This window comes from Piliocolobus tephrosceles, chromosome 15 (assembly GCF_002776525.5).
Source record: "Piliocolobus tephrosceles isolate RC106 chromosome 15, ASM277652v3, whole genome shotgun sequence".
Classification (NCBI taxonomy): domain Eukaryota; kingdom Metazoa; phylum Chordata; class Mammalia; order Primates; family Cercopithecidae; genus Piliocolobus; species Piliocolobus tephrosceles.
The window spans coordinates 28,890,788-28,914,841 of NC_045448.1; the positions used below are offsets into that span (position 1 = coordinate 28,890,788).

A 24,054-nucleotide genomic window follows, 5' to 3' on the forward strand; every position below is an offset into this window, starting at 1 on the left:
AAAGGAATTCATTTAGAGTAATATTAGAAGTAATGATCTCAAGCCATTGAAATCTTTAAGAAATGTGGATGGCGGCAGAGATCATTGGATGATGGCAGGAGGGAGCGGTAGCTGGTATCTGGTGACAAGAATTGAAAAGATTTTAGGGACAAAAAAGGGATAGACTTTTGTTTTAAAGTGTTAGTGAAGAACAAGGAACTCACTTGCATCATGTCCAAGGCCGCTGGCACAAAGGGTGTGGGAGAGAAAACAGGTACAAGTTGGGAGTGCTGCAGGGACAAGCCAGGGTAGAGGAAGAATGTGAAGAGAACCCCTAGAGAAGCCATTGAGGACATAATTTTGCTGCTGGAACTATATTCCAGAGGCTTGCTGAGGCTTTTGGGAGTTGGGAGAAACTGGAGACGGGACTGACTGGAACAGGGCATGGACAGAACCATGCAGAACCTGAAGTACAGGGTGGCAAGAGAATGTTTGGCAGTTTGGGGTTCTCGGTGGGGCCTGAGAAAATGAGAGAGGGGGAAGTGGGTCTCTAGGCTGATTTTGGTGGTGAGGTTTTGAGCATGGGTAGAGCTAGGTGAGATCTTGAAAGGAGCACTCATGTTCCAGAGACCCAGGTGATTCCTGATGGCAGGATAGAGAGTAGAGGAGGGTCACATTTCGTGACTTGATGTCAGTTCCAGAGAGTTAGTGTGAGACGTTTTTTCAGATTGTCTAATCTCATTTCCCCCTCCATTTCCAGGTACTGCAAAAAGCCTTTGACTTCAAACTGCACAATTCAGATAGCAACACCTGGGAAAGGCAAGAAATCAACACCAAAACCCATTCCTATTCTAGCTGCTGGTTTTTGCTCAGACAAAATGTCATTGTTGCTTGTATATGGCAGTTGGTTTCAGCCTACTATTGAGCGAGTGGTACGTAGCTGCTACTCTGGAGTAAAGCAATATAGCATCCCTATGTCCATGCAAGAGAGTGATTTTAAAAATAACAACATTGGTCTTTAAGATAAATAATATATTCTTTTTTAATTAAAGGATTTCTTCATGGAGTGGTTTATTTTAATTTTGAGAGCTCTGTATCCAACATATTTTAACACGTGGTCAATATAATCCATTGTTTGAATTATTTATATCAGCCCTCTCCCTTGGTACTATGTTTTAAAAATCTGGTGTGTATTTTGCACTTCTGGCATATCTCAGTTTGGACTAGCCACATTTCAAGTGCTCAGTGCCACATGTTCCTAGTGTCTTACTAGTTGGGCAGTACAGGTATGACTTATGTTGAATTTTGCCTAGTTACGAAGATATAAATCTTAATAATAGGGTCTCTTAGTGTTAACACTCGTTTTTTAAGTGGAAATGTAATGGGCAGTGCAATGATTTAACATTGTTTACTACAGACATTTCTGTGAAGACTTGTGAGTTATCATAAGCATGTACAATACATTATTTCTTAAGCTTGCATTTAAAATACTTTTACTTAGTGTGGTCCTTAGCAAGACTATCAGTGGAATATTATATGCCCACACAAGCATACATACATATGGTTTAATAAAAAAAAAAAAGAAAAAGAAAAGTGTTAAGGTGTAAACATGGCTCCTTTCCGTATATGAATTCCATGCCTCTCTGGTTGCAGCCATTGTTGACTATTTGTTTTGTGTCTTTCCCGTTATTGATTAATTACATGGGCATATAGAATTATGTATTACTTTAAATCTTTGTTGGTTTGCTGCATCTGACTCCCCCAATCCTATTTAATATGTCAGAACATACAGATGCATTTTGTTAATCATTAGTGCTATCTCTGACTTGCTTATGGAGAGGACAATAGGAGAGTTAAGAGTAGAACCATTTACTATTTTGAGAACAGACTATTTCTTAAAAGGATGATGAACTGATACGTTTTCTTTAAAACCTGTTATATTTCAAAATTCTGTTGACCTTTAAAAACAATAAAGGTGAAAAATTCAAGCAGTTCATAGCTGAGGAAAGTAAACCTTGGTACCCAGTGTCTTCAGAGTTACCATTTGTCTTAACTGCCATCAGTCTGAGTGGTGATCATGGTTAACAATTGAGTATGGAAGCCTTCTATACTTTTTAATATTTTATAAAAACGCACAGTAGTCATTTATTTTTCATTTTGTTCTTGTTTCCATTTGCTTTGTTTGACACTGTCTTTTTTTTCTTTCCTCTCATCTCCCCCTTTAAAAAAAATATTTTCAGGCTTTAAACTCCAGAGAACCTCATATGTGTTTAGTAAGAGATATTTCAAACTGCTGGGCCCCCAAAGTAGAAACAGCTATAACAAAGGTGAGCACATTACGAATTCGAAGTTTTAAGAAAAAGGATATTTCTTTGGGTGAATTTGGGTAAATGGAACTGTTACTTAGTATTATGATTAAACTGAGTTTATCTTTTTATTCTTTAATATCTTTATTCTCTTGTCTTATAAATTTTGTGGGATTATGCTTTTAGATGTCAGGATTGTACTCCTGATTTGTTGAGTGAATGAGTGAATAGAAGACTAGCGGTTGAAGACCTTGGATGTGGTTCTTCCCTGCCCACCATGCATAATCGTCTGGGCCGGGAAGAATGTAGGGATAAATATCAATATCAGATTTACCAATAGATGGTTTTTATCAGTACTTAAAAGAGCATTACTCCCCATCTCTGCTAAAAATACAAAAAATTAGCTGGGTGTGGTGGTGGGCGCCTGTAGTCCCACCTACTTGGGAGGCTGAGGTGGGAGAATCACTTGAACCTGGGAGCCGGAGGTTGCAGTGAACTGAGACCGTGCCATTGCGCTCCAGCCTGGGCGACAGAGCAAGACCCCATCTCAAAAAAAAAAAAAAAAAGAGCATTACTTTGCTGAGAGGAATGCTGTATTTCAGGGTGTAGTAAAACCATCATGGGGCTAGAATTTAATACCACAAAAGCAGAAACATCATCATGGTGCTCTATTTTGCATATAACTTGGTGTCTACATGTAGGGGACGTGTTTCATGGTTTAATGAGAAAGGGAAAGCCAAGATATGCTATGATGACATCCATATGGTTTCGCTGCTGGCTGAGTTTCAGAGATGACACCTTTCTCTTGGCTGTCTGAGCATTTCTGGCAGAGATTGAATTCCGGAGGTAGTTGTAAAATGTGTAACTTCACTTTTTAAATTTTTAAAAATCATTGTGTCCTTATGTAATCTGTAGTTTTTTAAAGCCAGTCAAATTTAGTAGTGGGGGCTTGTATACCAATGTTAGTGACACTAAATATTAATAAGTTCTGATAACCTACTACCATTGGGCCAGTCGGATTTTACTCTTATGTGGTATTGTAAGCTTTAAATTCATAGTCTTTCAGATTGTCACCTAAAAAGTTTGTCAACATTCAATTTAAAATATATCTTAAATTGATATCATATTAAATTAATTATATTGCATTTTTCCAAGAGAGGAGCCCTTTTAGAAGCTGTTTTCTCATTGAGGATACGTAAGGACTAATTACGTATTAGTAATTATACGTAGGATACGTATTGTTTTGGGAACATAACGGTCTTTATGCCCTTGTAATAATATTTTGTTTCCTCCTGCAGATCTGAGGGTGACACCAAGGGGTAGTTATAGTGGGGCAAGCTTCTCTGAGAATAGGTCTTAAGTCTTGGGTTTTAGAATCAGATGCCAGGTCCTTGCCTCTTCTGAAGGATTTTTATGAATCATACATAGGATACGTAACGTATGATTTCCTTTTTCACACTTTGGCTGTTCCTGTTGAACAGGTGAGGACACCAGTGATGAATTCTGAAGCAAAAGTTCTGGTGCCTGGGATTCCTGGTCATCATGCAGCTATCAAGCCCGCTCCTCCACAAACCGAGCAAGTAGAGAGCAAGAGGAAATCAGGGGGAAATGAGGTAATGCAACCACTGTGACCATATATTTGAGTTTGTGATTTAAAATTACTGGGAAATTGTGGCCGGGCGTGGTGGCTTACGCCTGTAATCCCAGCACTTTGGGAGGCTGAGGCAGGCAGATCACGAGGTCAGGAGATCAAGACCATCCTGGCTAACACGACGAAACCCTGTCTCTACTAAAAAATACAAAAAATTAGCCGAGCATGGTGACTGGCGCCTGCATTCCCAGCTATTCAGGAGGCTGAGGCAGGAGAATGGCGTGAACCCGGGAGGCGGAGCTTGCAGTGAGCTGAGATGGCGCCACTGCAGTCTAGCCTGGGCAACAGAGCAAGACTCCGTCTCAGAAAAAAAAAATTACTGGGAAATTCTAATAAGTGTGTTGGATAGAGCCAAAGTTAAATCTTTAGAAATTTACTGAGATTTCTGCTGTTATGCTCTTTATGCTCTCTTTTATCTTCACCATCATAGGTTTCAAAATTCTAGATTGTCATCTTTGTTTAACGGAGAAGATGGAACCTTTAGTAACTAGAGAGGGTGCTGTTTTGACCATTAGTAGTTAGCTAGGTAACATAAATGGAGTAAGTCAAGCCAGGACTTGCTGTGATGACTATCATTGGGTTTCGCATGTTGCTGAGTTTCAGTGATGCATCTTTTCTCTTGGCTGTCTGAGCAGTCCTGGCTAACTTAGTGCCAGTTGGTCTCTAAAAGTAATAGTCATTATAACTGCGTAAGTGTTTATGATTTTCATTTTTTTCTCAGTTCCCAAAATCCTTTGTGGTTACTGTACATGTCTGTGCAGAGTTGTTTTTTATCTTCCATTCACATTCTTCTCTCTTACATAAGGAATCTGGAATTTTAACTTTTATTCTTACAGAAATACTATGTTTGTTTAGCTGATATTACTTTAATTTTTATTCTTTTGTTTTTCTTTGTCCACTTCGTAGGATAATTTAACTGATTATAAATATGTTTATTGGGTGGTACGGTGGGGATAACATAGCTTCATAAAACATGTTCATAACATGTTCATAAAAGTTATTCCTCAGTTACGTGATAGCTGACTTTAAAAATAAAGTGCCAACTTTCTTTGGCTTGGCCTAGTTTCAACTTCTTAATTTCCCCATGTCCTTTTTAATATTTTTTGTGTTAGGATAAACCAAGCACATCTGTTTTGCTCTGTTAGTCATAGAACAAATTTCTTTTTGACTTAGTTACCAAGAGGCTGACAGAACATGTTAGACTTGATTTGGTCAGGAATCAGTTCTATACAATTGAGGGTGTTTGTTGTTGTTGTTTTTGTTTGTATTTTGGAGATGGAGTCTTATTCTGTCACCCAGACTGGAGTGCAGTGGTTTGATCTCGGCTCACTGCAACTTCTGCCTCCTGGGCTCAAGTGATCCTCCCACCTCAGCCTCTCGAGTAGCTGGGACCATGGATGCATGCCACTATGCCTGGCTTATTGTTTTGTAGAGACAGGGTTTTGCCATGTTGCCCAGGCTGGTCTCGAACACCTGGGCTCAAGTGTTCCGCCTGCCTCAGTCTCCCAGAGTGCTAGGATTATAGATGAGAGCCACTACACCAAGACCACAGTTGAATTTTTGTATAGCAAATTGCATCATGTTTATTTACACGTAACTGTTAAGTATTTATCAAGGACACTTAGTTGTAGTATAGCATATTCTAGCTAAATCATTTGGAGCTCACCGTTAAAAATAGGAAGACATTTTTTACAAATTGTTTTGGGAACATAACGGTCTTTATGCCCTTGTAATAATATTTTGTTTCCTCCTGCAGATCTGAGGGTGACACCAAGGGGTAGTTATAGTGGGGCAAGCTTCTCTGAGAATAGGTCTTAAGTCTTGGGTTTTAGAATCAGATGCCAGGTCCTTGCCTCTTCTGAAGGATTTTTATGAATGAACATTTTCAAACCACGTGCATCTTGGGCCGTTGTTTTTTTCGCTAGAATCTGGAAGCTTGGATTGCAGATGTTTCACCTGTCTCCAACATTGGCATTATGGTAATGAGGTTCTCTTGGAATAAGAATGAGCATATTAGTGTTTTCCAGGGCTGAGGTGTAAATCCTGTTTTTTGTTTTGTTTTTTTTTTTGTCTCCAAACTTCTTTAAGTCTTGTAACACATTAACAATCCTTTCTGTTCTGTAGGTTAGCATTGAAGAACGCCTGGGAGCAATGGAAATAGACGCACGCAAAAAAGGAAAGGATGACCTCCAGACAAATAGCTTTCCAGTTCTTCTTACCCAAGGCTTAGAAAGTAACGATTTTGAAATGCTAAATGTAAGTATGTAGCAATTTTTAACTAAATTAACATGGTTAATATTTCTTAGAAAATGATTGACATAACACATTCACAGCTGTGAGCCATCATGTTACAGAGCCATTTGGAATGTAATGTTTTATGAGTTTAGTGAAACATGTATCACTTGGTGGCATTATACAGACAGTCACCAACCTACAAAGGGATTGCATTGAGTTATTTTGAACCTGGAATGCATTTTCTCATAGAAATACTGTTCTGAATTATTAGGTTATTAGGCTTTAGTTCATAAAAGCCTTTATAAACATAGTGTAGCTGAATGATAATACTCAGCATTCTAGATCACAATTTATATTTTTTTCTGTAGGAAAATGCGTTCCTGAGTTTTTACTCTGGATTCCAGAAACTTATTTCCCCCTGGCCGTGAGAGGGGGCAGTGAGGTGGAACCTTGGCAATGGGTAGGAGGTTTGGGGGAAAATTCAAGAGGGTTGGGGGTTATGTTGTCAAATATGTTGAGGTAAAATTACTAGAAACTTTGTATAAAGGGAGGCATTTTTGATTTCTGTGTAAGTTGGTGACTGCTTGTATGAAGTTACTCAGTTTGATTCTTGTAAATTCTACAGTTTGACAGCATTCTATCTAGAACATTTAAGTGAAAACTGGTTGGATTCAAGTACTGCCTGATCAGATTAAAGCAGTTTACATTTGCTAATGCATTTATTCTTAATGACTCATAGCAGTGTTATGATTTCAGTGAATGTCAATGTGACTTTAATCCATAACCTATGAGTAGTGTGTCTGATTTTACTTGATCCGTTTTTTTAGGGTACATTGATCCTAAAATTACTTTTAAAATAGTTTGTGAATGTATTGTGGAGGTAGATTTTAGTTTACCATGGCACAGAAACCTGGGTGAAGATTTGGTGAAAAATCTGTAGAAAACAATTGACAGTGTTTTTGAAATGGAATATAACTTAACTGCCCTCATTGCCTACTAATTATGCTTTGAAACCTTCCTCAGTAGGTACAAATGAATCGAGTACAAATTTTTGCTTTTTCTTATTAAGAAACAGTTCAGAACATTTAGAATAGTACAGTGGACCATCACCAACTCATTACCTAGTTTCAAAAATTATCAATACTAGCCAATCAACTGTTGATTTGTTGATAGTCTCACTTGTCTCCCCAAGTTATGGTGAAGCAAGTCTCAAATGATTACATACATTTTATCCATAAATATGCCCCATTCAACTTAAAACATCCTTTTAAAAAATAACCATAATCCATTGTTGCACCTCAAAAAAGTAATTCTTTAAAAATTATCAAATATTAGTGTTTGTATTTCCCTGATTGTCTCAAAGTTTTTTTTTTTTAATTTTTACTTTATTTATTTTTGAGGCAGTCTTGCTCTGTAGCCCAGGCTGGAGTGCAGTGGCACGATCTCAGCTCATTGCTATCTCTGCATCCTGGGTCCTGGTTCAAGCAATTCTGCCTCAGCCTCCCAAGTTGCTAGGGTTATAGGTGCGTGACACCATGCCCAGCTAATTTTTGTATTTTTAGTAGAGACAGGGTTTTACCATGTTGGCCAGGCTGGTCTTGAACTCCCGACCTCGTGATCCACCCGCCTTGGCCTCTCAAAGTGCTGGGGTTACAGGCGTGAGCCACTGTGCCAGCCTATTTTTGCTTTCTTTAATACAAGATTTCAACAGAGTCTACACTGTATTTAGTTGGTATGCCCCTTCTGTGTCTTGCAATTTGTTTTTTTGGAGAAGTTAGGTTATTTGCGCAGTAGAGAGTTCCATGTTCAGTATTTTGCATAGTGCATCATTGTGGTATCATTTAACACATTGCTTTGTCTGTCTTGTTCTCTATATAGGTTAGATCTAGAAGCTTTACGATCTAGATCTGGTTAGATCTATAAGCTAGAAGAGATTCAGTTTAAAATCATTTTTGGCAAGAACATTTCAAAGATGTTAATGTGTAACTTTCATTAAGTGTTATAGGTTGTTGAAAGGAAAAGTAAAATGCTGTTTATCAAAATACTTCTTAAATTGTATAGGTTACTTAGGTAGAAATAATAGAGAAGTGGTTGAATGATGAAAAATTGTGTGCTTGAAAAGTATAGAGCATAAAATACACATGCCCCTCCCCCCCTTTTTTAAATGAGACAGGGTCTCACTCTGTTACCTAGGCTGGAAGGGCAGTGGTGCAATTGTAGCTCACTACATGAAATCTTGGGCTCAAGTGATCCTCCCACCTCAGCCTCCCGAGTATCTGGGACTACAGGCATGCATTACCATAGCCAGTTAATTTTTAACATTTTTTTGGTAGAGACAGGGTCCGCTGTGTTGCTCAGGTTGGTTTCAAAGTCTTGTTCTCAAGTAATCCTCCTGCCTTAGCCTCACAAAGTGCTGGCATAAAATAACCCTTTCAGGAAATTTTTTATTCTATTGATTGATTGATGGATTGTCACCCAGGCTGGAGTGCAGTGGTGCGATTTTAGCTCACTGCAACCTCTACCTCCCAGGTTCAAGTGATTCTCCTGCCTCAGCCTCCTAAGTAGCTGAGATTATGGGTGTGTACCACCACACTCGGCTAATTTTGTATTTTTAGTAGAGACAAGGCTTCACCACGTTTGCCAGGATGGTCTCAAACTCCTGATCTCAGGTCACCTGCCCCTTTTGGCCTCCCAGAATGCTGGGATTACAGGCGTGAGCCACCGCTCCCAGCCAAGTAAACCCTTTTTTAAAAAAGAAAAGAATGGATGTTCTTGTAATGTATTACCTAGGAGATTATGCATTTATACATTCTGTACTCTAATAAAGAAAGAGGGAAGTAACATTTTTCCTTCTAAAAAAGTTTTCCCCCTTCTCAAAAGCTGCCTTATGAGGATACATAGTTATGAGGATATTAAAAATAAGAACAAAAGAAGAATGTGAGCAGTGACAGGGGTACAACATGGGTGCTTCCAAGAGGTTAATACTGTCTGTCATAGAAAACCTGGCATTAACATTAATGGCATTTGGAAGGTGGAATTGTAACTCAATGAATTAGTCTGTAGCTTATGCAAAAAGAGAAGCGTATTTATGTAATTCATGGCACCCATAGGAGATATTTTTAAATATTTTAAAAAGCATTTAAGTTAAATGTTTTTTAAAAGTTCCATTTATAGTAGTACCAAAAAATACCTAGGGTATATCTAAAACAGACAACTGTCTCTACACTGATAATTATAACAGTTGAGAGAAGTTAATGAAGACCTAAGTAAATAGAGGTCTAAGCCCTGTTCATGGGTCAGCATATTCTGTATTTTAAGGGTCAAGAATTCTCCCCAAATTCGTCTATGTATTTAATCCATTCTCAATTAAAATTCCAGCAGTCCTTGTCAGCCACCTTTGTAGAAATTGACAAACCTATCCTAAAATTTATGTGGAAATGCAAAGGACGTGGAATAACCAAAGAAATGGTAAAATAAAGAACTAGTTGGAGGAATCACCCAGTTGATTTCAAAATAAAGCTATAGTAGTCAAGATAGTTTAATATTGGTGAAAAAATAAATATAGATTAAGGGGCCAAAACAGAGTCCAGAAATAGACCACATACAATTGGAAAAAAATGGATCTCAGTTTTATCTCACCTTACACAAAATCAATGCAAAATAGACCATAGACTTGACTATAAAACCTAAAACTACAAAACTTCTAGAAAAAACAGGAGAACATCTTTGTGAACAGGAGTGGAGAAAGATTTCTTAGATGTAGCACAAAATGCGTGAAATGTTAAAGAAAAAAATGGGTCATTTGAACCTTATCAAAACTAGAAACTTCTGTTCTTGGAAAAACAGTGTTAGAAGTATAACAAAACAAGCCGAGGGCTGGTAACAAAGTATTAGCAACTCAAGTTAGACAAAGGATTTGAATCTGGACTCAAAAGCAGTTGGTAAGGGTTTGAACAGACACTTCACAATAGAATTCAAATGGCCAATAAGCACATGTAAAGGTATTATGCATTATTAATTATCACAGAAAGGCAGATTAAAACCACAATGAAATAAAGCTTGCATACACCCCTTGTAGGTTGATAAAAATGAGACAGACAGACAATAACACCATCTGTTGGTGAGGATGTAGAGCAGCTGAAGTTCCAATATGTTGCATTGCTGGTGGAAATGTAAATGGTATAACTACTTCGGAAAACAATTAGTTTATTAAAAAATTGAGGATATATCCACCATATGATGCAGCCATTCTGCTGCTAGATATTTACCAAGAGAGTAACACACATACGTTCATACAAAGACTTGCTCGTGAATGTTCTTTGTAATGGCCCCAAACTGCAAAGAACACATATGTCCTTTAACAGGTGAATGGAGAAACAAATTATTTAGCAATATAAGTACTGTGTTGTTAATAGACCAGTAGTATGCATGAATCTCAAACTAAGGCTGTGAGAAAGAAGCCAGGCAAAAAGTAATGTAAATTCCTATTTATGTAAACATTCTGGAAAAGCAGACCAATATATAGTTCAGTAGCTGCCTGGAATGGTCGTGGAAGGAGGGATACATTTAAAGGGACCCAAGGAGACCCGAGGGTGATAACAGTGTTTATTTTTATCATAGTATTTGTTTCATGGGTAAAGAGTATGTCAAACTGATCAAGCAGTACACTTTAAATATGTGGTGTTTATTATGCTTCATGTGTACTGCAGTAAAGTTGTAAAAGAAAAATCTTGTCTTCAACACCACCTTTTTAGTAGTTATAACTATGGCTTGTAGGTTTGTTTCTTTACATATATCCTTGCAGAAATTAATGAGGCTGACTCCTCTGTTTATTATCATTTCACTTAGTTTGGGATAATGTATTTTTATTTGCTTATTTTAAATTAGAAAATCATTACTATAGAGCCTTGGTCTTTAGTGGGCATGGAAGTATCCAAGAGCTTGTTAAAAATTCTTCTGCCCTACAGTTTGGGATAACTTCTAAATAGCTAGGCCATACTTTTTTGTCTGCACCAGTTCTGGTTTATACCTCTCATCTTGGTGTAATTAATAGTGACTCCTTCCATTCACAGAAGTGTCCCAGTTTGGACAACAAATTATATGATCATTCTCTATTTAGAGCACTGGTGGTTTTCACAAACCTCCTGTCTTTGAACCTTCCATTATGTTTCAGTCCTTTCTAGTTTCTCGGTATACATAATGGAGAACAAGTTCAGGGTTCTTTAGGGTTGTATTCATTGACCTGATGCGCTGCCACTCTACTTGGCCATTTAAGACAATGAAGCCTGGTGGTTTGGGTGACCATCTTGTGAAAATTGGGGACCTTGACAAGAGCATGTTGTATATCAAAAGATAATTTGTAGACTAGTTCATGCAGAATGTTTCCTATAGCCTGTAGATCATTGGAACTTTGTGCTGTTGTTTATAATGAAGAGATGGTTTGAGGAGTATTTAGTGTCATCAAGCACCTCTTGAATTGTTAAAGTTAATATCAGCATAGTTTGTTTTGAATCTTGTATTCTGGTTATTGGAAAGTGAAAATTTAGGTTAAGATTATTAAATCAGTATAGTCTATCCCTCAGTTCTTCAGTAACGATGTATAAAATGTTTTATTTCTTTTGCATAAGAAACAAACTATATAATTATGTCAGTGATGGTTTTTAAATAGTACTTGATGGATTTAGAAGGGCTTAGTGTAAAGATAGCTTTACAAGCAAATTAAATCCATAGAGAATTTTGAAAAAATATTTTAGGAACTGTTAAAGTACGTTGGAAACCAGGCATGGTGGCTCATACCTGTAATCCTTATATTTTGGGAGTCTGAGGCAGGAGCTTTGCTTGAGCCCAGGAGTTTGAGACCAGCCTGGGCAACATAGTGAAACCCCAGCCCTACAAAATAAAAATTAAAAAACTAGCTAGGCATAGTGGTGTGCCTAGCTACTCAAGAGGCCGAGGCAGGAGGATCCCTTGAGCCTGGGAGGTCGAAGCTGCAGTGAGCTGTGATCATGTCAGTGTACTCCAGCCCAGGCAGCAGAATGAGGACCCTGTTTCAAATAAATACATTAATAGGTTGGAAACTAACTTTCTCTATTTTTGCCTTTCGGTGCCATTGCTGTTTCTATTCTGAGCATATTTATAGCCACAACCATCACCAAAAAATACATGTACCATTAGAAAGACTCTCTGGGACTAAACTCTTTCAAAAGGACCCTAATTTTCACCTTCTACTTCTGTAAAGCTTGTGGGGCTTGAAGAAGTTGAATAGCCTGCCCCAGAAGATGTGCTTCTAAGGGGCAGGACCAGAACTGATCTGCTCTGTGTTCTTTGCTGTAACCCAGTGTGGAGACTGGGTCTCCACCATAGACGTACCGTTGAAGGATTTTGATTCAAGCTCTCATTATGTCATCTTCTGATTGGCGTAAAATTTTACCAAAAAATTGACACCTAATTTAAAAGGATTTCTTGCTTTCTGAGTAATTTTACTGTTTTGCTCACTCTAGGGAGGATATAGGTCAAATTTCATAAAATGGAAGTTTGGGAACATCTCTAAAGTGGCGTAATGTCTGTATTCAAATGTCTAGAGATGTTTTAATAAAACACAAAGAAGTAAAATTACTTCAGTAATGAAGTAAATTTACTGATACCCAAAGACTCTGCTTGTCTGTTCACCATAGGACATAATATACTCCATTCAGTCCCTCCAACCTTTATTTTTGCTAAATTCCGTTTGTAGTTTATTGCCTTGGTCTTAAATGATTTAAAGAATTCATTTTTACAGACTTTTTTTTTTTTCCTGTAGTGTCCTTGGTTTGTGAGTATGCTCATCTTAATAATCCTTTTATTTTCTCACAGAAAGTACTTCAAACTAGGAATGTAAACCTTATAAAGAAGACTGTAGTAAGGATGCCCCTGCATACTGTTATTCCATTGTTACAAGAGGTAACTGACTGCTTTTTTCATTTTAGCATCCTAATGCCATGAATTAAATGGAAAATTCAGTAGTTAGAGAAATGGATTTGTAATACGTAAGGACAGATGGCATTCAGAGTGAATAATGGATGGAGGAAAGTACTTTAGACAAAAAAACAGTGAAATTAGATTAATTTCTGGGGCAGTGAAAGGAAATGTCATTGGCAGTGTTACTTTTATTCTGCTAATGGCTGTTGTGTGTCTGTTTACCTGGAGGCACTTGGAACTTGTGGCACAGAATGCTGTTTGTACAGGATGTCATCTACATGAGAATAATTGTTGTAAACACCCCAACATAAAGTTCCCAAATGCTCATTTTGGTTTTTCCCATTATGTCCTGTGAGGTACCTTAACCTAACACCGAAACCGTTTTTATATGTGTTGATTTTCTTAATCACAGATGGGCTGTTAATCTCTGTGACTGGCAATATGGAATTGGAGGTGGGAGAACTGCTGGAGCCCAGGAGTTTAAGACTGTAATGTGCTATGATTGTACCTCTGAATAGCCACTACACTCTAACCTGGGCAATATAGCAAGACCCCATCTTTTTTTTTTTTTAAAGTATGCATAATTTCACTGAAACTTGCCCTACAAGAGTGGGTATAAATTTTAAAAAATTAGGCCTAAAAATAGAGTGTATTCTTTGTAATTAGAAATTATACTTGGATTCCATTTGTCTAACATGCTGCTGAAGTATTTTGCAAGTATAGTTATGGTATTAACAGTGTGGGCTGGTGTACTGTTATTGGTGGGGAAAACTGTGTACTTAAAAAAGCAGTGTCTTGTATAGAAAAGGGTGTTCATATGTTTTTGTAATACTACCTACTATAAAAATTTGCCTAACCTTGATTTTTTCTTTGTATTTTAAAAATTGAGATATAATTCACATAGCATAAAATTTAACTCTTTTAAAGTATACATTTTAGTGTTTTTCAGTATGTTTGCAAGTTATGCAGTTGTCACCCCAGAAAGAAATCCTGTATCTCTTAGCGGTCACTCTCCATTCTTCCTTCTTCCAGTTCCTGGCAATCACTAAGCTATTTTCTGCCTATGGATTTGCCGGTTCTGTACATTTCTTCATATAAGTCCTATCCTAGACTTTTATCAGCTAATTACTCTGATTTTGGGAATGTCTTCATAGACTGTATTATGCTGGTTTAAAATAGACTACTTATTAGAATAATAATTTCTCAGTATTGTCATTGTGTCATAGGAATTGACAGCATTGGTTGTGTCTGAAGTGCTGTTGTTAATAGTGTTTTTTTCTCCCTTAGCTTACAAAGAGGTTACAAGGACATCCTAATAGGTAAGATTAAACAGGTGACTTAAAAACAGTGTTGTCTGACAGCATGAAATTAAATATTAGGTGGTTCTGATTTCTAACTAATAAAACTTTTTTTTTTTTTTTTTTTGAGACGGAGTCTCGCTCTGTCGCCCAGGCTGGAGTGCAGTGGTGTGATCTCGGCTCACTGCAAGCTCCACCTCCCGGGTTCACGCCGTTCTCCTGCCTCAGCCTCCCGAGTAGCTGGGACTACAGGTGCCCACCACCATGCCCGGCTAATTTTTTGTATTTTTAGTAGAGACGGGGTTTCACTGTATTAGCCAGGATGGTCTCGATCTCCTGACCTCATGATCCGCCCGCCTCGGCCTCCCAAAGTGCTGGGATTACAGGTGTGAGCCACCGCGCCTGGCCAGTAAAACTCTTTAAATGTCAAATATTAACCCCCTGTCACCTCCCTTATTTTAAGTTGAATGATTCTTATTCTTAGCGTTTTATTATAGTTTTCTTTTGGAAAATGCCTAAATAGATATTTTAGCTTTATTAGCAGGTCATTTAAATGATTAGTCTTATTTTATTTAATAACTTAGTGTTGATATCACAAAATAGCTGCTTATATACCTGCCGAACCTCTGATAGCTGCTTAAGACTCTGTAAAAATATATTTTAGCTAAAAGACTAAATATTGTGTCTTTTTTCTTGATAATCTGATCAAACATTTAAATAAGATGACATCTTAAAGATCCTAAGCTTATAGTGTATTATCATCAGTATCTAGATAGTAAAATATGTGGGTTTTCTTATAAAAAATTTTTTTCTCATGGGCTGCATAAGCCTTCTGAGCTCACAAAGGAGGAAAACTAAATAATTCATTAATTATGACGGTTTTTTGCACACTTTTGGTCTGTATTTGCCTTTTAATGTTAATAGAGGACTGCTGTTCTTGACAGAATAGATTTTTATGTTTATTGTTAACATAAAATGCAAAACCAGTTGAACTCAATTTGGATGAAGATTACTGCCCTCATATCAGTTAATTATGAAGCAAAGCTTGGGTTTTATTTAATTAATTAATTTATTTTTTGAGACGGAGTCCCTCTCTGTCACCTAGCCTGGAGTGCAGAGGTGCGATCTCGGCTCACTGCAAGCTCTGCCTCCCAGGTTCACGCCATTCTCCTGCCTCAGCCTCCCGAGTAGCTGGCACTACAGGCACCCGCCACCATGCCCGGCTAATTTTTTTGTGTTTTTAGTAGAGACTGGGTTTCATCATGTTAGCCAGGATGGTCTCGATCTCCTGATCTCGTGATCCGCCCTCCTTGGCTTCCCAAAGTGCTGGGATTACAGGCATGAGCCACCGCGCCCAACCTTATTCTTGAACTGTTATAGAGGAAGGGTTTTTTGTCCTGTTCTCTGATGTGGCCCCCAATCCCTGCCCAAGATCTATGACACAGATCTCAGATAATCTGAAAGAAAAAACGGAAAGTGATACATACACAGTGATATATTTATTATAGTCATCTTCACAGAGCAACATTTATAGATCTTTACTTGTCTGTCTGGGTTTTTGTAATAGCTCAGTTGAATTTACTTTTGAATTTGTGAACATTAGTTTACTTGGGTTTGGTTTTGTTTTTCCCCAGTGCTGTGCTAATGGTTCAGTGGCTCAAATGTGTGTTAACAGTTCATGCATCATACCTGTCCACGGTGAGTCTTTTCAGCTTCAGTTGCCGAGTATGAATAGTTTGGCTTTGATAAGGATTGTAAAATTTGGCAAGTATGGCTGAACAAAATCATCCTTTCCCCATCTGTCCTTCAGCCGTTAGATGCTTCCTTTAGAGATTTTGTTTTACCCCAGGTGCAATGACACGAGCCCTTTCATGATGTCACTGCTGTGGCCTTTTATAAATTGGTCTCTCCCTGCCCCCCCGATTTAAAAATTAACATGTGTTCTATAGAGATCTTTACAAATACAGAAAGGAGAAAAGTTATATAATGGCGTACTAGGATTTAGATGTTTTTCTATACACACACACACACACATACACACACACACACTTGGCGAGTTTTAAATGTTTTTATACATGCTAACATGTCTGTCCTGCCTTGCCCCAGGAGGATAAAATGTAGTTAATGGTAACAGTAACATAAATAAATATTTACTACCTGACAATTTGCTGGTGCTGCTGTCAGCTCTTGATTACCCATGCAAATAGAAGAGGGAAAGCAACACCAGAAAAAAAAAAAATTTGTATTCATAATATGAGTTGGATTCTTTGCCACATCATTACACCCGTTATATTTTAAGCTGGAAATGAAAGTATTCAATTCTTTTTCTTTATCTAGTGTTTTACATTAAGTTTTAAGTTTTTAGTGGATAGTTGTAAAAAAAAATCCTGAATTGTTCTTTAAACTATAGCTCTTCTTAACACAGTCACACCCAGCTCTTGCCTTTTCACAGTCCCTTGTTCTCTGTCACTGGCTCGTTTGCCTTCAGTGGCTTGAACTAGGGAAAACTTGGTTAATCTGCTTTGAGGTCAGTAGTTTGTTCTTTGTGTGTCTGGGGAGAACTCGGTAAGATGCTGGAATGGCGTGGAGACAACAGTAAGGATGGATCCTGGGTCTCCCAACCTGTAGGATTCTTGGGAGGTGACCTGGGAGCACTGGTGAGAGGGTGGCCGAGGGGTATACAATTGCATGAACGATCCCAGCAGACGTCGGATCTTAGGAATCTGGATGGCAAATGGGGCAACACTAATGTGGCCTCAGTTACTTGCTTAGAAGTGAGGAGAGACCAGGAGGCCTTGTAGGGAAATCTTTTCTGGAATCAACTCCTGAGGTATAACTATCAGAATAGTCGTGGTGTAATATTTAAGGTCATGGCAGAACAGACCAAAGAATGGTATAGGGAGGGCCCCTCAGCCTGTAGCAGTTATCGAGGAAACCATGTTTTTCCTCGTTCTTTTCTTTCATTTCTTCCTTCCTTTGCAGATATTTTTAAGTGCTTTCTCTAAGCCAAGGGCTATGCCAGGCATGGGAATTCAGCAATGTACAAAACACTCTGGTCCCCATCTTCTTAGAGCTCATAGTCTGAACAGGGACACAAAAGGGAGGTGATAAATTGGAATGTGGTCACCTTAAACCCTTGCTTTACTGATTTTTGTGTCTGTCTGCTGTTTAAAGTTAACATTTGAATGAAACACTTATTTACTCAAATATCAGAAATAGGAGTGCAGGTAAAGGCTAATCAGGGGTAAAGGTCCCTTTTTCTGTAGTGCTACAGGGACGGATGAAAGCATGTCCTGGGGGTAGGGGGTGAGTTGGGGAAGCCAGCATTGTTCTTTTTATTTGTTTTTTTGTTTTTTCTTGAGACAGAGTTTCGCTCTTTTTGCCCAGGCTGGAATGCAATGGCACGATCTTGGTTCACCGCAACCTCCGCCTCCTGGGTTCAAATGATTCTCCTGCCTCAGCCTCCCGAGTAGCTGGGATTACAGGCATGTACCACCACGCCCGGCTAATTTTTGTATTTTTAGTAGAGATGGGGTTTCTCCATGTTGGTCAGGCTGGTCTCGAACTCCCGACCTCAGGTGATCTTCCTGCCTCAGCCTCCCAAAGTGCTGGGATCACGGGTGAGCCACCGCACCCAGCCGCCAGCATTGTTCTTAGAGCCCAGAGATGGGAGGAAAATTAACCAGATGCAGGTGTTTGAAGGCAGTGGGACAGGAAGACCTTGTTCTGGACTTCCAAATGGCTTCCTTTAAAAAGAGGCATTTATATTTTTCCAGTTGCTTTTTATAGTTGATATAGGATAGAAAAATTATGGCCATGATGGTTTCCTTTCATAATGTTAAAAATGATCATCTGTGTGAAAGCAGAGAGAGCAAGGGGGCCTTAAGATTTTATGAGAAAGACAAATTACCATTGTTTTATTCCTCAACGAACCTGGAGGAGCCAGACCTTTATCAGTCATGTTGTGTTCCAAACATAACAGCTATGTTCTCAATACAAAAGACTCCAATGAGAGCAACATGGGAGCAAAAGAGTGTGTCCTACTTTCATTTTTTAAGCATGCTTCAGAGGACTCATTAACAGGAAGTATATTTAAAATGCAAAAGGTCAGCTTTGTACTGTGTTCTGCTGGTCTCTGGGAGCTGGGAAAAGGTTTCTCTACCTCTTTGGGCCTTATAGTAAGGGTAGATAATATGTTAGCATCAGAGGATAAGATTCAGAGGAAAGCCTCTTTAGCCTGGAGATATGTGGTAGAGGCATTTTTAATTTCCTGTCTACTTTATACTGGATATTGGCCTTATCTGAAATAATTTGATCAATACAGAAAAGTCCCACCTTGCAGTTTCACTCTCTTGCACTTGTATCATTGTTTTTTTATAAGACTATTATTTTTTCCTCTTAGGACATTGAGGGTCTTCTGTGAAAATTCGTGATGTTGTTAGGCTGTGTTGCAAGTAGCCACTGCCACTGGAAGTACTTGTAAGCAGATGTGTGTGGTGCAGTGGCTAAATACTGAGGCATAGCTGAGCATGATTTGCATGTTTGTCATCTCTAATATGTTAATAGTGCCAAATGATCATTTTTTTCTCTAGTTGCCTGACCTGGTACCCCAGCTGGGGACGCTCTACCAGTTAATGGAAAGCAGAGTCAAAACTTTTCAGAAACTTTCACACCTTCATGGAAAGCTTATTCTTCTAATTACACAAGTGAGTAAATTGTATTGTTCTAGGCTAAAACTTTTGGATATGGTAGGAATGGAGAGAGGAATAGGGATCATTTTGAGACAGGGTCTTGCTCTGTTGCTCAGGCTGCACTGCAGTAGCGTGATCATAGCTCACTGTAGCCTTGCTCAGGTGCCTCCCAAGTAGCTGGGACTACAGGGATGCACCACCATGCCTGGCTAATTTTTAAATTTTTCATAGAGGTGGCTTTGCCCAGGCTGATTTTGAACTCCTAGGCTCAAGGGATCCTCCCACCTTGACGTCCTGAAGTGCTGGAATTATAGGCGTGACCACCGTGACCCACCGCGCCTGGCTGAGAGCTCCCTATTTCAATAAGAAATTGGTAAATCAGGATCTAGTCTGTAACTTGGAAAGCTTACCAATTTGACAGTAAGAAAGTTTAGTTGTGCCTATTTCAACTTTTACTCAAATTTTTTTCTCACTGTTGTGTTTCAATTGTTATACTACAGTTAGTAAGTTACAGGGTATTTATACAGTTAAAATTCTGGCACAGAAAGATATTCTAATCACCTCAGAGTTTTTCAGCGTTACAGAGTAATTCTTTCCTTCTTGTATCTGAAGGATTTTTTTTTTTTGCTCTGTATTGTATGAAAGTCCTCCATTACGGTGGTGGAGGTGAGTTAGCAGCAGTGGGAAAATTGGGAATGCTGGTGGTTGTGATACTTGGGATATGTTTACACTCTACTTCAGAACAGTACTTCGTCTTCTTCCAGGTAACAGCATCAGAGAAAACAAAGGGAGCAACTTCCCCTGGACAGAAGGCAAAGTTGGTGTATGAAGAAGGTAAAGACTAGGGGCATGGGATGGAGTCTAGAATTACAACATTCAGTTTTCAGTGACTGAATTCTGTTATCTTTGTGGAAACATCAGTGTAAGATCTTCCTTTGGCAAGCCTCCTCTAATTAAAATAGGCAAGTCCATGGCAAAAGTCTGTGGTTGATCAGATAAGAAAAGGCACAAGTATAATACAATGACAAAAAAGGGCATTAGGTATGGAAGATATTTTTTTCTTTTTTTTTTTTTTTTTTTTAAAGACAGGGTCTCAGGCTGTTGCCCAGGTTGTAGTGCAATGGCGTGTTCACAGCTCACTGCAGCCTTGACCTCCTGGGCTCAATGCAGTCTTCCTGCCTCATGCTCCTGAGTAGCTGGGACTGCAGGTGTGCTACCACTATGCCTGGCCAACTTTGAGATTTTTTGTAAAGACGGAGTTTCACTATGTTGCCCAGGCTGGTCTCAAACTCCTGGGCTCAAGTGATCCCAGTGGGCTTGGATTACAGGTGTGAGCCACCGTGCCCGGCCAGGTATGGAAAAGATTTAAACAGAAGAACACAGCCGGGCGCGGAGGCTCACACCTGTAATCCCAGCACTTTGGGAGGCAGAGACGGGCGGATCACGAGGTCAGGAGATCGAGACCATCCTGGCTAACATGGTGAAAACCCGTCTCTACTAAAAAAATACAAAAAACTAGCCGGGCGATTTGGCGGGCGCCTGTAGTCCCAGCTACTCGGGAGGCTGAGGCAGGAGAATGGCGTAAACCTAGGAGGCGGAGCTTGCAGTGAGCTGAGATCCTGCCACTGCACCCCAGCCTGGGCGGCAGAGTGAGACTCCATCTCAAAAAAATAAAAAATAAAAATAAACAGAAGAACACTATATGAACAAACTTAATGTTAATACATTAAAAAATCTAGGTGGTATAGTTAATTTTTTTTTTTTTTGAGATGGAGTCTCGCTCTGTCGCCCAGGCTGGAGTGCAGTGGCCGGATCTCAGCTCACTGCAAGCTCCGCCTCCCGGGTTCCCGCCATTCTCCTGCCTCAGCCTCCGGAGTAGCTGGGACTACAGGCGCCGCCACCTCGCCCGGCTAGTTTTTTCTGTTTTTTAGTAGAGACGGGATTTCACCGTGTTAGCCAGGATGGTCTCGATCTCCTGACCTCGTGATCCGCCCGTCTCGGCCTCCCAAAGTGCTGGGATTACAGGCGTGAGCCACCGCGCCCGGCCGGTATAGTTAATTTTTAAGGAAACATTAATGACCAAAATTGACTTTAAAAGAAATAAAAAGTTTGAAAAAGCCAGTAGTTCTAAAATTGACTTTATAAAACCTCTCACAAGATACGCCCAGAAATTTTGAAGGTTATTTGATCAAGCCTTCAAAGAAAAAGTCTTTTTTTGTGTGGTTTTTGACAGAGTCTCTCTATCGCTCAGGCTGGAGTGCAGTGGCTCGAGGTCGATCATAGCTCACTGCAGCCTCAAACTCCTACACAAGCAATCCTCCTGCTTCAGCCTCTAGAGTAGCTGGGACTGCAGGTTTGAGCCACTGTGCCTGGCTAATTTTTTTTTTTTTTTTTTTTAAAGTAGAGATGAGGTCTCTTTGTTGCCCAAGCTGGTCTTGTGCATGTGGCCACAAAAACAGTCTTCTCGCCTCAGCTTCCCGAAGTGCTGGGAATAGAAGCATGACCCACAACACTGGGCTGTCCTTTTTGTCATGTACTAACAATTTAGTCATTTTATGAGCCAAGTAGAATCTTGATAACAAAACCTGGAAATGTCAAAAAGAGAACATTTTAGATCATCCTCAAATATCCTGAGTAGCAAATTGATCGTAGATGTAGAGTTACAGCTAGACCAATGGATTGGCATAGTTACCCCTGAAAAACCCGCAGCTCTGTGGACTCTTGGTGTATTAATTGATGGTGTGTATTGTCTCATTGTGGAGAAGATGGCCTGCTCAGTAAATCGTTAGAAACACGATAATTTACATGGAACAAAAAATTTTACCATTATCACAGCACACATCACATTCCATATTGTGAGAAATGGATAAATTTGAAAGAGTAAAAATGGTCAGGTGTTGGCCGTGATTTGGGAAATGGGAACTCATGCTGTGGTGGGAGTATGTGTGCATTCTTATTAGAGAGCAACTTTGTAATCTCAAAGTTTGCAGTTTGCATATCCTTCCATTCATCGGGGGGCTGTCCCAAAGTGATCCCAAAGTGCTTGGATCCCGAAGTGCTTTTGTGTGTCCCAAGGACCAACACTTCTCCAAGTATGAACAGAGGACCTATGGGGATGTCCGGAACTCTTTGAGAGGCTCATGATGTCCTCCACTTTTCAACCAGTCATCTGTGGGAGGCTAGATTTTCTTCATATAGTTCAAATAAAACAACATATCCAAAAAATAGAATGCAGAAGCAAATATGAGAAGTTCATAACAGTGCCACTCTACTTAGTAGAATTTGTTGTTGTTGTTTTGGAAATTCCATTTTTCAGTTTTAGTATATGTGCTGCTGAAGTGAGCACAGAAATAACGTTTTTCATTAAAACATTGTTTATGTTAACATGTAATGGATGGGCATTTGTAAACAGATTAAATATTCTTAAATTTAAAAATTGAATTTGAATGTGATAAATATAGGTAGACTTTTCCCACATAAACAAAAACTTTTTGGAGCCCTCAGTTTTTTAAGAATGTGAAAGCATTTTAAGGCTAAAAGGCTTGACAACATAGCTTTAAAACATAAATTTAAAGAGATTATATAAATATGTTCATTGCAGCCTTTATAATTAAGAAAAAGACTTGTAAACAACATAATTCTTCATTAGTAGGAGCATGTTTAAAATGATTTATTCCTTTAGCATAACACTACTTTAGCCAGAGTGCCTGGAGTCGAGGTTGAGTTAACATGCATAAGTTTGATTACAAAATCAAGTCACAAAATGATACCTTCTGTATAGCATCGTATAATTGTAAAGGATTAGTAAGCAAAATAAGGGTGGCTTGAACATAAGCTCCGCGATACTGCAACATTCGGTTTGGTAACTGAGGTGGCTACTAAATGACTAACGGGTGGTTAGTGCAGACAGCGAAGCCGGACAGAGGGATGAGTTACCTCTCCGGCCAGGCGGAGCCAGATAGCACGACACTTCACCATGCTGCACATAACAGCACGCAATGGAAAACTCAGAAATCCTTGATTTGTTACATTTTCTGTTTAATAGTTTTGGACTGCAGATGCCAAGGGAAACTGAAACTGGGGAAAAGGAACGCATATTGGGGGAACTGCTATATAAGTCTTTCGTGAATATGTACATGTGTAATTCATGGGTAATATAATGTATGTGTTACAACAGCATACTGAGGAATGAGAAGCTCACAACAGTGGTTTCTTTTGGGAAATGGGCTTAGGGAGATGGCCATGTGAGGGAACTTCATCTGGAGATAATGATTTATTTTCTTAAGAAAAAGTAGATAGAAGAAGGATGTTGGAATGTCTTTAAAAAATAGGAACCCCATTCTATATTATTGGATAACATTAGCACACCTAACGAAATCAATTCCTGAGTTTTATCCAACGCCCAGTTTATCTTCATCTTTCTCCAGTTATCCATAGAATGTCCTTTAAAGCGGTTTTTCCCATACTAGACTCGAGTTGTGCATCATGGGGTTGAATCTGGTTACTGTGTTTCTGAAGTCTCTTTTTAGTCTTTAAGAACTCCCCTTTTCATGACATGGACTTCGCTGAAGTGTATTTCGCAGAATGCCCCACCTTGTGGTTGTGGATTTGCTTCCTTTTGGCGTCTTTTAATTTGCTCCTCTAAGCTACAGTTCCTTTAAACTGGATGTGAGGTCTAAAGGTTTGATTAGATTTTATTTTTGGAGGGGTTACATCAATGCTGATCACTCATATTACATCACACTGAGAACCACATTGTGAATGTTCACAGTTTTTTCCTCTTCATTGTGAGATATATCGATGGTCCTTAGTGCTTAGAAAATAGTCTAGCTGTGTTAATTTTTTTTAACGTTTGAGTGTTTACTCCCCCAACAATCATACATCTAATTTATCAGTTGCTATTATTACATTGTTAGTACTTTGTGGATTAAAAATAA

General features: G+C 39.0%; 1 protein-coding gene and 2 non-coding genes across 3 annotated transcripts in view; all 3 read left to right on the top strand.

Moving 5' to 3' along the window:
- WDR43 (WD repeat domain 43) overlaps positions 1–24,054 on the top strand; it is a 55,992-nt gene that overhangs the window by 29,582 nt on the left and 2,356 nt on the right. The window contains exons 8-16 of the mRNA XM_023217280.2: positions 740–911; positions 2,220–2,306; positions 3,767–3,898; positions 6,061–6,192; positions 13,024–13,110; positions 14,416–14,447; positions 16,061–16,124; positions 19,019–19,132; positions 19,882–19,951. Of these exons, the coding sequence (XP_023073048.1) occupies positions 740–911; positions 2,220–2,306; positions 3,767–3,898; positions 6,061–6,192; positions 13,024–13,110; positions 14,416–14,447; positions 16,061–16,124; positions 19,019–19,132; positions 19,882–19,951 (890 nt within the window). The remainder of the gene's footprint in view (positions 1–739; positions 912–2,219; positions 2,307–3,766; positions 3,899–6,060; positions 6,193–13,023; positions 13,111–14,415; positions 14,448–16,060; positions 16,125–19,018; positions 19,133–19,881; positions 19,952–24,054) is intronic.
- LOC111546051 lies at positions 3,029–3,106 on the top strand. Its single transcript, XR_002732628.1, has one exon. It is a non-coding gene; the product is annotated as a small nucleolar RNA SNORD53/SNORD92 (small nucleolar RNA).
- LOC111546052 lies at positions 4,494–4,571 on the top strand. The gene has a single exon (XR_002732629.1). It is a non-coding gene; the product is annotated as a small nucleolar RNA SNORD53/SNORD92 (small nucleolar RNA).